General features: G+C 35.5%; 1 protein-coding gene across 49 annotated transcripts in view; it reads right to left on the bottom strand.

Moving 5' to 3' along the window:
- Positions 1 to 15733, bottom strand: part of RIMS2 (regulating synaptic membrane exocytosis 2) — a 580920-nt gene that overhangs the window by 90415 nt on the left and 474772 nt on the right. For 26 of the 49 annotated variants that reach the window (XM_049093308.1, XM_049093313.1, XM_049093310.1 and 23 more), the window contains one exon: positions 282 to 523. The exons of the other annotated variants lie outside the window; for them this stretch is intronic. In XM_049093308.1, the coding sequence (XP_048949265.1) occupies positions 282 to 523 (242 nt within the window). The remainder of the gene's footprint in view (positions 1 to 281; positions 524 to 15733) is intronic. 49 annotated transcript variants of the gene reach the window in all.

The raw sequence follows: 15733 nt of genomic DNA, 5'->3' as shown, positions 1-15733 counted from the left end.
GGGCAATCCGGGCTACCGCAGCTGCACTCCTCCCGGAGGAGGACAGACACTCTGCGCATCCCAAGAACAGGGGCCACGGTCCACTGCAAAGCACGTTCACGTGTCACTGGAAAACAAAGTTCTCGTTTTATTTTTCAGAGAGGTTAACTAGATGACCACCCCCTGTCTCTCTGGAACATGGCACCTTCCATTAAGTACTGCAATAGAACGAGCAAGAGAAAAGGATGCGTATTTTAACGCCAACTCAAGTAGGAAGTCCAAAGTAACACAGAGAGGCCTACCCGTCTGGCTGAGCTGGGAAGCGCTGCGACTCTTCCGGGACAGGCCAACAATGGCCACCATCTTGGCGCCAATGCTAGAGCGCCGCTTTTTGCCGCTGGTGCCCAGGGCACCCACCGCCGTGTCGGACTGGCTGCCGTCCGCCTTCTCCAGCGAGCACATGTCTCCACTGATGCTGGTGCTTTTAGCCATGTTCTTCCCGGAGACGCCCATTTGTCTGCTTTGCATTTTGGATGTAAAGACACTGTAGGCCGATGCATCGTTAAGAGTGAGGACCAGAGTGGAGAGGAAGAGACAGAAAACGGGTTTTAGATGACACATTCCGTGAAATCACGAACAGGACGTATCGCGAGGGTTTACATTTACACATTTTCAAGTACCATGGTCTTGAATGGGCTTTACTGAATGTTCAGGGTCAACCTAACGCAGCGATGAAAACCCATGCTCATGATTTCACTTCTGCTGTCAGAGAAGGCACCAGTTTGCGTGGCCACGGAGGGAAAAAAATATTCACCAAAAATCAGTAGGGCTTATTTAGGATAATATCCTGTCCTGCGAGTGCAGAGATGCTGTAAAGCAGCTGTATAACAAAGGAAGACGCTCCAAAAACGTCCTCCTCTATCTAGTTTTCTTTAATATTGCCTTCAAAAAAAAAAAAAAATTACATGAGTGGGAAAATACTCCAAAAAAATAGCACAGATTACAGCATCCACTGCTAACAGTGGCCCTTCAAAATAAGTTTTGTCTCGTAAGATTTATCTAATAATAATTAAATTTTCTAAAAGACATTGATGTTTCCGTTAGTTTTGATTTAAAAATAAAGTATTTCACTTAACATAATTTCATGTTTATTGATGTCTATATTCCAAAAGTAAAGAAAAAGATTTCCCTCTGGCATTCATTTGAAAGAAGGAAAACTCATTGTCGGTTTTCTAGGCAATATGGTCAGAAAGCAATCAATGTCTCAATGAAGCATGTAAGCCGATTAACGATTACTGATTACTGATGACAATTACTGATCAGCTGATTACTCCCATTGACAGTGTTAGCAGTGATTACTGATTACACCCCTTGGCAGTAGTCAGTAGACTAACACTGCCAACAGGAGTCATTGAAGACAGGACCTTTGATTTTTCTGTGATCACTGGAATGTGGTAGGAAGTTGTAAGGGGGTTGAAGAATCTGGAAGCAAGCTATCCAGTTGGCACCCCAAACCTGAAAGAGTGCTTGCTTTGCAGGAATAGGAAAAATTATTTACATATCATTTTGACTCAGGATTAGAGTCAATTTCTGCTTTAATTTGGTTCTGATAATATGAGTGAATAACACATAATTATAGGAGCAAAGGAAAAAATCAAGGAACATTAGAAATATTTTTAAAAGATTTTATATATTTATTTGAGAGAGAGAGAAAGAGATTCTGAGTTGGGGGGAGAGGGGAAGGCAGAGGCAGAAGCAGACTCCCTGCTGAGTAGGGAGTCCCGGTAATGGTAACGTGGGGCTCCATCCCAAGATCCTGAGATCACGACTGAGCCGAAGATAGCCGCTTAAACGAATGAACCACCCAGGAGCCCTAGAAATATCTGTATATGTCTATTAAAGAATGAGAATTAGAAAACTGGCCTATTGAGGTAAGCTCTTATTTGTAATTCAATTTCTTGGTCCTCTTAAGAAAACTTTTTTTGACTCTATCTTAGAGTAAGATCTGCTAAAAGGCTAGGACCACATGTTAATTTTATGTACATTTTTCTCCAAGTATTTCAGAGGGGAAAGGCCTAGTGTAAACTTGTTTTAAAAATACAGTAAACTAAGGGCGCCTGGGTGGCTCAGTCAGTTAAGCATCTGCCTTTGGCTCTGGTCATGATTCCAGTGGCTTCAGGGATTGAGCCCCACACTGGGCTCCCTGCTCAGCAGGAAGCCTACTTCTCACTCTCCCTCTGTCAAATAAATAAATAAAATCTTTAAAAAACTATATAGTAAACTCTACTATCTTACCCCACTTACTGGTTTAAGAAGAAATGTGGCATAAATAGGCCAAAAGAGAGAACAATGTATATGCTTCTACAAGAACCCCAAATCAATCATTTTTAAGTTTGTTTGATTTTGCTATCATTTAATAAACAACAATAGCATAAAATAGAAAGAGTTTTGGAGGCAAACATATGGGCTTGACTCCCAGTTTTGCTGTTACTTAACTGACTTCCTTAGAAGAATTCATTGCTCTACTCTGAGCCTCTCAGATTCATATTTTATAATGTGAGAATATTCTATTTTCCCTTCTTATTGTAAAGAACAGAGATGATAGATCTAAAGTAAAAATTTAATAAATTGAAATCATAGCAATTTTTATTAAGGAATATGGGCAACAGAATAAGGCTAAAGCTCTTCAACATGTATCATATAAATACTTAACAGTATCAATCAAAATGATATTTATAATTATAAATTTTAAAACTTTTGAAATTAAAATGCCTATAATGTCTTTAATATAGTCAGCATTACTCAATAGACACTGACAGGAAACCCAGGTTTGATCTCGGGCTGCCTCATTTGGGAGAGCCATTAGCCTTTTCTGAAACTTAATTTCCTCACTTAATAAATGAGAAAATGTGAGTAAAGCACTAAACAGAATGCCAGACACATAAGAGCTCGATAAATGAGTCTCCCCCCCCTTTCTCCTTATAACCACCACCACCACTACCACCATTGTCCATTGAGCATCCATTAAACATCTTAAACTGGAGTAACTTTAAGGCCCCCTTTAACTATGAAATGCTTTGCTGCCCTGTGATATTTCTTATTCCATGGATTCTGGGCAAATAAACACAGAAATGCAACGTACAATTTTCGCTGTATGCTGTCATATGAAAAGCCTAGAAAAGTTAAGTTTAGTTGAAACTAAGGCTTTCAAAATAGTAACATGCTCCATATAATATGTCAGAGTAACCTAGTACTCCTGCCATGTAAGCATCTTTCTCTCAAACACATGCTTTTCTAAAAGAGACACTTATGTCATTCCTTATCAAGAAGAAAAAGATAGACTCACAAAATATTGCTTAATGTACCTTATGATTTTTGCATTTTAATTCTCATGATTGGATATTAAAGCCATGAAGAACTTTATCAAAATTAAGCAGGATCCAATGAAATACTAACTGGAACTGATAAATCAGTTTGTAGATAAATATTTTAATGACAATTTGGTTTTACAGAAGTATATTTTCTTCAACCTAACAACTTGGAAAATGTATTATCTACAAAAAAAGTTATTAAAAGTTTTGTAAGATGGATCTTCTCTTCATCTTCTAGAACCTTCAGACCACTAGAGATGAGTTTTGAATAGCTGCCCTCCAGTGCTGTGTTTTGAGGAGGGGGACTGAGGCTAGGGTATCACTACTGGTTTCCTTGACTTTCCCTGTTCCACATGACTTAAAACTACAAGCAAACAATATTGCAAGCAAACAAGCTATTAAACAAAAATTTTAAAGTTTTATGACTCCCGATTCATGAACTACGTTGTAGTGAAAAAAATTTGTAAACACGGGTGATTATTTGGAATACTCAGTGTAGTTAAGAGAACACAGATCCATTACATTAATAATTACAAAAGAGAGTGTTTCTAAGGGTCTGGTGATATGGAAATTTCTAGTACTGTTAGTGGGGTCACAGTAATGGACTTTTGAGGAGCAATCTAGCAATATGTATCAAAAGCCTTTAAAAAAAAAACAGCCCAGCTGAATCTACTTACAGGTATATCCTAAAGGAAAACTTAGCAATGTGTACAGATTTGGCAGTAACATTTACTGTGGAATTAATTATAATAACAACACACTCATACACACAAGGGAAAACCTCATAAATGTCTAATAGTTGAGGGTTTAAAATAAGTTATGTTCATCAATAAAATAGAATATACCTTTGAAAATGCTGTTGCAGATAAGTATTTATTGATAAAATATGTTCCTGATATGGGTGGGGGAGGAAGCAGGTATCTTTAGCCTAGCTTTGGCTGGCACTCATACCAAATACAGTTACCTTGCTGCTAGGGGACACAGATAAATTCAAACCCTCAAGGTTATCCATTCCATCTATCTATCTATCTATCTATCTATCTATCTATCTATCATCTATTCTTGCTAAATAATAGTTGGGGAAGTCTGGATTTGTGAGATGATCTACCATTTCCTTGTACAAGAGGCAAATAAACAGAATATGAAAAATAAAATTATAAGTTCAGAATGTTTTGTTCTTAATGTGAAGAAAGTATAAATGTACATGGCAAAAAAATCAAGAAAGATATACTGTGAACAGTGCACTACAAGTGGTTTTAACTTTCTCTGGTTGGTAATTATGCTTTTTAGAACTTTTTTTTTATATTATTACCCCCCAACACACATAGCTATAAGAAAAAAAAAATTAAACAAATTAAGAGGAATCAAAGACTAACCTTTTTCTTTTTAGATAGGTCAAGTTATTCAATCCACATAGTTCATTCCACAGGCTAAATGGATAGATAGCATGGCTTTCAAGCTAATCCTAAAAGATTACCACACAATAATATAGGGTGTTGGTATAGGATCCTCAGTTCTAGAAAGAGATAGAGCCATTTCTACATCTCTAAATACTGTTTTATACATATTTTCTAATTTTTGACTTTAGAAAAAAAAAAACAATAAAAAATCGTATACAGTTAGTACTCTTATGGTAAAATATGTGAAATTGCCCGTGCCAGTCATCTATTTTACAACATGATTATAAATGTTGAAATTATATCCTGAAAGATTTTTTAAAGGGCAAATATAATACTGTCAATTATTAGGAGAAAAGTAATGAAAGGCAAGTGAAATATTTGTAGATATTCCTCAGAGACTTAAAGAGCATACCAAGGGTTATAAGAGTATGTCATTAAATTAAATGAAGTTTATAGGCCATAGGGCCAAAAGTGTTAATTAATAGTTTGAATGAATAGAGCTAAATGGTTTGGCTTAAAATAATAAATAGCAAACACAGGACAAAGACAAAGCCTGAGTGTGTGAGAGTGTGGGCAGGAGAATAACATTGTAAATAAAATATATAGTCATGTTAAAACAAATATTTCATCATATTGAGAGCTGGGAAGGTGCTTAGAAGAGACTTAGCCAAAGGGTTAGAAACCAGAGTGGGGGTGGGGGTAGTGGTATTCAGAATGTTGTGGCCAGAGATACAGAGGGCCCAGCAGCTAGTACAGTGGAGCATGAGAACTGCAGCTCAGGAACAGAATAGACACTTCTGGACAGGAAGTAGGCAGAGATAATTCTAGGAGTGGAGGTATTTATAACATGTTGGGCTAGGAAGTGGTGCTAGAGGGCCTGCAGGACTCAAAAGGTAGAAGACAATCGTAATAATGGTAGAATGGGGAAAAAAAACACCCACTGAGATTGGCCACGCTCTCAAACATTATGGCATCTTGAAAGGTTTAATCCCTTTTCCTTCCCATTGTTATGTTTCTGGAAGCAGGTGCCAAGGGCTAACCATATACCTATCACTGTGATAACTCAAACTTATTTTGCATTTGATTAATATACTATAATGTCTTAGTATAGGATCTAAATGCATCAGAGGGGATGTGTGTTTGTCTATGCCACAAAGTAGATATCCAGAGTTAGGGAAGACTATTTAACTAAATAACAAAGTATTTTTAGCCAAAAAGATCTGCCTATGTTTGATGACAAATATAAGTCACAGAGCTGTGTTTAAGGTCCAAGCCCTGGGTCTCAGGGAAGGAAAGGAGTGCCCCAGTGTCAACAGAGCAGATCGCTGCTTACTTAGAATAGTTTAAGGAGCACCGGGAAGGCCTGTAAGCTCGAATATTCTCTTCTCAAACTTCTCGTTAATGCCTAAAGTTCTACCATATTAAAGATTTTATTTTTAAAGGTTTTATTTATTTATTCATGAAATATACACACACAGAGAGAGAAATAAAGATAGAGGTAGAGGGAGAAACAGGCTCCATGCAGGGAGCCTGATGTGGGATTTGATCCCAGGACCCCGGGATCACAACCCGAGCTAAAGGCAGATGCTCAACCACTGAGCCACCCAGGTGCTTCCATATTAAAGATTTATTAAAAACAAAACAAAATTTCTCCAAGGGGAAAAAGAAAGATTTATTTCTTAGTTTGAGGTTTGATCCTTTTTAACATGTCACTACCTCTAGGCTTAGATTATTCATTTAACGAATGATCATTAACAGGTATTTATTTTGTACCTCCTACACAGCAGTTCTAGGAATCAGAAGTACAGCAGAGAAGGACAGAATGCCTCTGTTTTCATGGAGCTTTCATTTTTATGTCATGGGGAAAGACAATAAATAAGTAAAAGCCAATTTCAGATGGTGATACGTGATCTGAAGAAAATAAGGTAGAATACAATATTAACTGGAAAGGGACTGGAAAGTCTTGGGGAAAGGACAACATTAGACAGGGTGGTCAAAGAAGACCTCTCTGAAGAGGAGACAATTGAGCTGAGTCCTGAATGATCAAGTCTGTCATGCTAAGGAAAGGTGCTCTAAACTGAGAGGAGAGCAAGTGCAAATATCCTGAGGCCAAAACATGCTTGGTTGTTAGAGGGAATTTATGAAACTAGTGTTAACTGAATGAGGTAAAGGTGGGGATACTAACATAAGATGAGGTTATGAAAGAATGAGGCCTGGATGTGTTGGGTTCAATATATGTCCTGCCCTGTGGCCTATTCAGATATTCCACTAGAGTGGCTCTAAGTCCATGAGGACATAGAGTGCACAGGTAGTGGCACCAAGAGACCTGGGATCCAGACTAATATTTTATCTCTAAATATACCATTAAAAGCCATTTTGGAGAGACCATGACTATCTTCTTTAAACAGTGACAGATTTATGAAGGCTAGATCATTAAAGGTATTAGGAATATTGATTTACTAACTGAACACTTATACATTTATTTAACCTCTTCAGTTCACCTATATATTAGTTCTTCACAGTTTTTTAATTTTGTAAGTTCTTCACCAAGTCACTGAATAACATTTCTCCATCACCACCACTCTGGGTATGAAGACACTTATTTTAAGAACAAAATTTAAACTTAATACTTTATAAATCCTAAGTCTATGTTTCCCTGTCACACAGTGATCATGGTTTCCAATAATTTATTTTGTCCATCCTTATATGATCATTTTCAATATCTTTTATTATGTTAGCTGTTGTCTTTGGACTCCCTCTAGCTGTGGTCTGTCTCCCTTAAAAAGTTAAATGCAAAAATTGTGCTTACAGTGTAGGCATTTCCATCATGGCACTTGCTTTCACTATTGATTTAAGATAACAATTTATAAAGAAACTTTATACAAGAATGATGATTTTAAAATGTTTTCATTAGAACATGTATCATATGGAAAGGACATGTCTTCTCTGACTTCAGCTTTTTCTTTACAGTTGTTCTCAGTGACAAGATTTAATATATATTTTGTTTCTTTTTCTCCTCCAATTTTTAGGCTTGCATACATTTCTGGATTCAGCAAATTTAAACTACAGTAAACATTCTTGCCATTAATTAATTGGTTCCATTAGCAAATACCTACTGTGTTACACCTACTTGATGTTAGGTCCTAGAGGAGCGAATGGCGGCTGAAAGAGCTCCTGAGCTCCAAGCTCCTGCTCAGTAAAGCCAAAACCAACAGGAAAAGTACTTTTTATTCTCCATACAAAGGGAGAATTTTCTCTAAGTGGTCTGTTCAAAACAAGTGTCTGTTTCTAATCATCTACCCAGGGGAACCATTTTCTAAATGGTGCTAAGGCTCCATTTAAGCTAGAGTTGGCCCAGTGCTAATAAAAACAATGAATGCACCCCACTTCTCCCTTTCCCTCTGCAGCTCCCTCTGCCTGTGCTTGCTCTCTCTCTCTTCCTTTGTCAAATGAATAAATAAAATCTTTTTAAAAAATCTGCTAAATATTCCTATTCTTTTGTCACTTCCTTAATATTAATCTTCTTTGTAAGCTCTCCACTCAATGTGGGGCTTGAACTCACAACACCAAGATCAAGAGTCACGGGCTCTACCACTGAGCCAGTCTGGGATTTATGACCTGAGCCAAAGGCAGAGCTTAACTCACTGGGCCACCCAGGCGCCCCTGTTGAGAGATTCTTAAGGTGAAAATGGTGTAGGGATATAGGTAAAAACAGCTCAATGCACTTGAAACAAAATCAAGTATCTAGCCCCTTTAAAGTGAAGCATTTGAGGTATTCTCTATTCATGAGGAAGTATCAATAAAACAAACGATAATTATATTATTCAGCAAGGTTTGGACAGTTCTCACCAATGCAAAAAACTTAAAGATTTGAGAAGAGGAGGCAAAATTTTTTTTAGATTACATGGTTTCCTTTGGGAAAAACCCAAGGGAATCCATTGAAAACGGTTTGGGGATACCTAGCTGGCTCTCTTAGAATAAGGTCATAGGCTCTTATTTTCAGGGTCATGAGTTTGAGCCCCATGTTGGATATACAGTTTACCTAAATAAATAATAAATGAATAAATAAAAACTTAAGAAAAAACAACACAAAATGAATGAGGCACAGCCATTATTTAAGGAGCATATAGTTTAAGAATGCAATAAGAGGAGAAATGCTTATACAAATCAGTTTATAAAGTGTTATAACTATCAGGGAAAATCTCACAGTACTATGACACTTCACCAGAGGGAAAGAGACCATTAAAAATCAGATCTAGAAAGTTTTATGAATCTGGGTCTTGAATAATGCGTAAAAATGAGAACAGGTAGAGAGAAAGAAAAATATTAAAGAAAAGAGAATATTACGCATGAAATGCAGAGGTAAGAAAGAACATGCCATGTTTTTAAGATGAGTAGTGAAGTTTGGCTGAAGTGGAAGATATAGGCTAGGGGTAGCAGAGGTTAAGTCCAGAAAAGCAGGTTAGATTCACATTGTTATGTGGAGATCTATAAAAAGAGTCACTGAAGTTGATGGAGCTAGAGAATAACATAAAATTATAAATGAGGAATGTAAAAGAGTGGAAGGAGTCCTTAAGCAGTTCTCTTACTCTGTTCTCCTCCTTGCAGGTATGGGGTAAAGTTATCTTTTCTTACCCCCTTGAGGCTTGAAGTGATCTTCTGAATTGTTTTGACAAATGCAATGTTAGTGAAAATGAGTTATGTCACTTCTGGGTGGAAGCATTTAATTGATGGAGATGAACTCCAACTTCTCTTTCCCTTTGCCTGGGACTGTGGAAGACAAGGCTGCTATCAGATTGGGTCCCAGAGTGACTACAATGGGAAGAAATAACTTGTGTTGGTTATTGTCATTAGGACTTTACAGGAATGATCTGGGGGAAGGGTATAGAAAACCTAAGCTCCTATATTGCTATTACTAATAGAAAACAAAGACTAATGTAAAAATTATTTGGAAAGAGCCACCTGTATGGCTTAGTATTTGGATCTGGGAATAAGATAATAAGAGCTCAAATTAGAAAGCATTTGTCATATGCCAAAAGCTACTCTAAGTGCGTTGTATGAATTAACTCACAACTTTTTTTTGGAAGCGGAAACATCCTTTAAGAGCATAGAGTTTGCCTGAGTAGTGCTGGTTTAAGAAGTGATAACTACTGAACCAATGGAATTTTCTGATGGAGAGGTTCTGTAGGAAGAAGCCGGACTCTTGGAGCAAGTGCCCAAGGGAATAGTCAGGTCTAAAAAAGATGGAGTCAATAAATGTTGGCTGAACAGGAGAGGATAAAGGAAGTTAAGAGGTGGCTTACATAGGGAAGCCAAAATTGTAGAGACAGAAATGACAACACTTGAAAAGATACTCTGCTGAATACTTATAAAGTAAATATTATAAAGGTTAGGAAGAAGAGGAGTGACAGGGGAATAGAGACGCATGCTCAGAACTAAGAAAAATAGAATAGGGTTAAATTCCATAAAAGACAAGAGAAGAATGTGGTTCAAGAAAATTGAGGTGATCAAGTGATGCAAAGAGTTCATTAGCAGGAACAGTTAAGGAAGGCTATAGATTTGGAATTTTATTTTTATTATTGTTATTTTTTATTTATTTATTTATGATAGTCACAGAGAGAGAGAGAGAGAGAGGCAGAGACACAGGCAGAGGGAGAAGCAGGCTCCATGCACCGGGAGCCCTACGTGGGATTCGATCCCTGGTCTCCAGGATCGCGCCCTGGGCCAAAGGCAGGCGCTAAACCTCTGCACCACCCAGAGATCTCCTAGATTTGGAATTTTAAAGGCTACAACTGGCCTTTAAGAAAGCAGCTACTGGGATGCCTGGGTGACTAGGGGTTGAGCATCGGCTCAGGGCATGATCTCGGGGTCCTGGGATTGAGTCCCACATCGGGCTCCCTGCAGGGTGCCTGCTTCTCCTTCTGCCTATGTCTCTGCCTTTCTGTTTCTCTGTCTCTCATGAATGAATAAATGAAATCTTTAAAAAAATAAAAGAAAGAAAGAAAGCAGCTATTGAAATACAGATCAAAGTCAGTTTCCAAGAAGTTGACAAAGAAACATGATGTAACAGAGTGGAAGCTATTAAGGTGGATACTATTTTGGAGAGATCTGATATTAAAGGGAAAGAAAGAAATGGTAAACTCATGGGAGTATCAAAATGAAGATTTTCATCTTTCATAACTTTATGAAAATAAGGATTACTAGTATATTACTTATTTTTTAGGCAAAATCAGAAGAACTTGATGAGAGAGAAAGATTAAAAAGAAAGTAAAAAATTGATACAAAATATTTCTTCAAGATGGAGAAATACATGAATTTAAGAACTAAAGTGAAAAAGTTTGATTTAGCACATTAAACTTTGTTTCTTTGCTCATTGGGCCTCTGTTTCCTAACCTAGCAAGTGAGGAGATTAGAGATCATTAGGAGACTTTAACTTCCACATTTTTATGACTGTAATACCTCTGTTAATCTGTTTTTTTTTTAAAAGATTTTATTTATTCATGAGATGCAGAGACATAGGCAGAGGGAAAAGCAGGCTCCCTTTGGGGAGCCTGATGTAGGACTTGATCCCAGGACCCTGGGATCATGACCTGAACCAAAGGCAGATGCTCAATTGCTGAGCCCCCCAGGTATCTCTGTTAATCTGGTTTTAAAATTAATTCCTTTCAAATTTTTATGGTTCTTTTTCTTTCTTTTTAATTCAGCTTTGCCTTTTGTTCCTCACAATTTTCCTCAGTATATGATTTTTAAGCAATAACATCTTTTCCTTCACAAATGTTCAGAATAAATTCCACAAGTCTAACCCAGTAATTTAGTATATGTATCATCTCATTATATTCTTCTATTGTTTCATCTGTACTTCTCAGGTAAACCCGACTATTTCTAAATGTAAATGTTTTAGGCAGGAATAGACTTCCTTCTAACTCATTTCATTTCAGCTTCTTCTGATTTTACACATGATTACACAGTATTTGCTACTCCTTAAGAAGTCCATGACAAATATCAGAAATATCAGATAGTATCCTCACTGGCCTATACACTGCAAGCATCAATTTACATTTTCACTATTCTTATCAATATCAAAGGAGCACTAATAGTTAAGATTTTGTGAAAATTAAAAAAAAAATAGACTGAGCTTTGACTTATTCTTGCTAATCATTCAGCTCTATAAGTGTTATCAAGTTTGTAGAGTAGTTAACAAATGGTAACTATTCTGCACTATTGAAATGATTACACTAAGTAAAAATTCACATTATGCCTCTAAAAATAATACTGAAAGCTAAACTGAATATGAAAGTATTCTTGGAGTGTAACTTACTGACATCAAATCACACATTATGAAAATATTCCTGGACTGTAATTTTTACTCATCTAAAATGACTAGATGTTGTGTTTTAAAATGTATAAAAATATATGAATAGCTATATATTAGGAACATTAATTTTTCAGACTAAAAAGTAAAAAACACATTAGTCTCATATTTTGAACAATAGTAGATACTCGTTTTGAAAACTTGATTACAAATCAAACCAAATTTTAAAATATCTCTACTTTGTGTAATCATTTTGCATGCATCATTTCAGAGTATCAACATGCTTTAAAAACTTACATATCTTGATGAAATCTAATTATTCATTATCTATATAACTTCCATAGCTACCCAAATCAATCTTTCAAATTCACAAAGAATCTACCAGAATTTCTGGAGTCCCATGGGATTAAAAAAACCCCAAAACTCATTCTAGAATTTTTTTCCAAGAGGCTAACTATGTATTACCTGTACATTATTCCATTATATTTGGAAACAGTGATGCTTTTTATTAAAGTTGTGTATATTTTCCTTATATTTGGCTGACAGTGATCAAGAAAGACAAGTAGTTTCTTGCCCTTTTACCTTTCTTAGCAACTATTAGAGTCTAGTTAAATGATTTGTAGGGCACCACTGTTCCAAATTCCTGGAACTGGTGGCTTTATGTCACATTCTTCTTAATGAGCTCTGAATTATTGCTCACAAAAGATAGCCATTTTTTACCATCTATCTTCTTTCTAGCAGGGCTCAGAAGACTGGGCCATAGGATTTGGAAATGTCAGGAAAGAGATGCTTTCTGAGACAGTGCTGTTAACAGTTATCTAGTCCCTTGCTCACATGGTAGAAAATTAGGACTTAGAAATAAAAAACCAAGAAGGGGTCTTTCCTTCAATAGTATACACTGACAGACTACAATTACAGATATTTAAAAATAACTAAACACAGTCCCTAGTGAGAATTTTTTATACTTTTAAATTCAATTTTTAAAATTTTATTTACTTATTTCAGAACCAGCAAGTGAGAGAACGCAAGCAAGGGGGAGTGACAGAGGAAGAGGGAGAAGCAAACTCTCTGCTGAGCAGGGAGCCCAATGTGGGGCTCGATCCCAGGACCCTGGGATCATGACTTGAGCCAAACGCAGATGTTTAACCTACACTGCTGTTTTCCCAGGTATCCCTGCATGGCATGGCAGGCTTCCTGGTTCCTAAGACCCCTTATAATAAATACCCTTTTCCTGAGCTTTTCCTGTGTCTCTTCTTGTGACCACACCTGACTGACCATCACCTAGAACACTGAAGAGTATGTATGTATATATGTATAAAAAGACTGTATGTCTTGTCAAGGACCATGGTATATAGTCTTAGTTAATAAGTTTAGAAAAACAAGATAATACCTTAGAAGAGTTATGAAGCAGAATTCCCAGGTAGCTTTCATGTGTAAATTATGTTGTAAAGTATAGCATTGTATCTAGGTTAAGACTTAAATTTGCATACTTTAAGTTTAATTTAGGCATTTCATGTTGAAAACAAAATACTTATATGACAGGCAATCCCTTACTTTTCGTTAAAATATACTTTGCTTGCCTAATTAGATGAATACTGGTAATTTCTCTTTGACTAAATCCAGTGTTAATAAAATGCACTGTAAAATGCACTGTATTAAAATTCTCAAGACTATCCCTTTATTCACTGCTGAAGAACATTTTATTATTCTTTCATATAGTCTAGTGTACAATGTTTTCAGTTTTCCTACTATTATTATCAATCTGAAAGATATAAAGAATAACATGATAAAACTATTCAGTATACAAAAAACACCCAGATTTTTCTGCAGTTAAAGTAATTTATTTAAGGCAACAAAATCTGGTAACTTATCATGGAGTGAGACTTAAATTTAGGTTTAAAGTTAGACATGGGTTTCTATCCTATTTCTATCATTTAATAGATAATGACCTTGAGTATATATTTTAAATCTGTTCTGAGCTTTTAGTTTTCTCATGTAATTATTCTATATTTTTCCACTTGAATGGAAGCTGCGTGGTGCAAGGACTTTACTTCTTCTGTTCACTGCTAAATCGCAGGTTTTAACATAATGCCGGCTGCCTGGTAAGTACTCAGTAAATATTTATTGAATAAATGAATGAATTAATCTAACAAAACAATAATACTCTCTCATAAGTTTGTGATGAGGATTAAATGAAATAAAATATATACAACATTTAGCACAATGTCTAGAATATGGCTCACGTATGTTAGCTTTAGTTATGTATGTTTACAATTAAATAGGGACATTGAGGCTTTACTTAGAACAGAGATGTAAACTTGCTAGATTTATTTGAAGTAGATCCTTCACATAGAGCAGTTCTATTGTCTCATAGAAATGGTCCCTCAGACTATACCTTCCATCATTTTAAACTTTTTTTTAGTCATTTTAAACTTAAAAAGATGTATTCCAAATAAAATATTTATGATGACCTTGTTAACACAGATATTAAACTAATAATGCATTTACAAGTAAATTCAATTTAATAGACATTTACTGAGTAACTATAAAATGTCAGATACTGAGGTTAGTGGTGAATGAAAAATTATACAGTTTTGGCACTAAATGAAATGGTACACACAATCTATGTGAATAAGTGTACTCTTCCATTTTGTTGGTAAATAATGAACACAACGGGAAATCCACTTTATTCTACAGATCATCCTTCTGAAACACTCCTAAACTCCAAAACTCAGACTTTACCATAAGCTCCCTTTGCCTGGAAAGAATGCCAATTTAAATGCTAATTGTTATTAAGATTGGATAAAAAAGCTAAGTGAGATTAGAGACAGAGTGATAGACAATGAAGAGATTATCAAAAAGGAGTCACCACTTAACCTGGGCACACTTGTGCCAGAAGCGTTCCCATGAAACATTAAAGTATTATTTTCTCAAGTTTGTTTTGAAAACTATCAGCAAAACTTAAGTCAAGGATATTATTACTTCCATTACAGTTAGCCACTTTATGGAACTAATACAGTTTCATTTACAAATGAATTTTGTGGCGTCAAAGGCTAGAAAATAATGAATAATAATGAAAATAAATAATTATTCATCATAGAAATAATAAAGATAAACAGAATTTAAGCAAATTGTAAATGTCATGTCTCAAGCATACTATTACATTTGTAGGCTACTTTCCCTTTCATCGATATTTATCTAAGTTCTTTTTCTTTAATTAAGATAACCTGCCACTTAAAGTCATGTTTGAATGAGTGAATAATGAATTGCATGTACAAAAAAATAAATACAAGGTATTTTTTCTTCACGTTGACATTTCTTACAGAATTCAATTATAAGCATATAGTAAGCATATATTATTTTGTTTTATATTCCACTGAATATTTGTTTTATAGAATTCTGATTTAAAATGTTGAAACCAATTATGTTACTAACTGATATTAAATGGAGACCCTAAGTTTTCAATGTAAATATGTAAATGTAAAATGTTTATTAAATTCTACATGATTAAATCCTTACATTCAGAAATACTTATGCTTCAAAAATGGAAATTATAAAACCTCAGAAATCTTTGAATGATTATGTTTTAGATTATTACACCATGGAGCTATCAAATTGCCCAATATTTACCATTAGTCATTTAAAGTCAAATTTATATTAATATACACAAT

Source organism: Canis lupus, chromosome 13 (assembly GCF_003254725.2).
Source record: "Canis lupus dingo isolate Sandy chromosome 13, ASM325472v2, whole genome shotgun sequence".
Classification (NCBI taxonomy): domain Eukaryota; kingdom Metazoa; phylum Chordata; class Mammalia; order Carnivora; family Canidae; genus Canis; species Canis lupus.
Note: the sequence above shows the minus strand (reverse complement) of the source record. Positions and strands in the feature narration are given on the sequence as shown.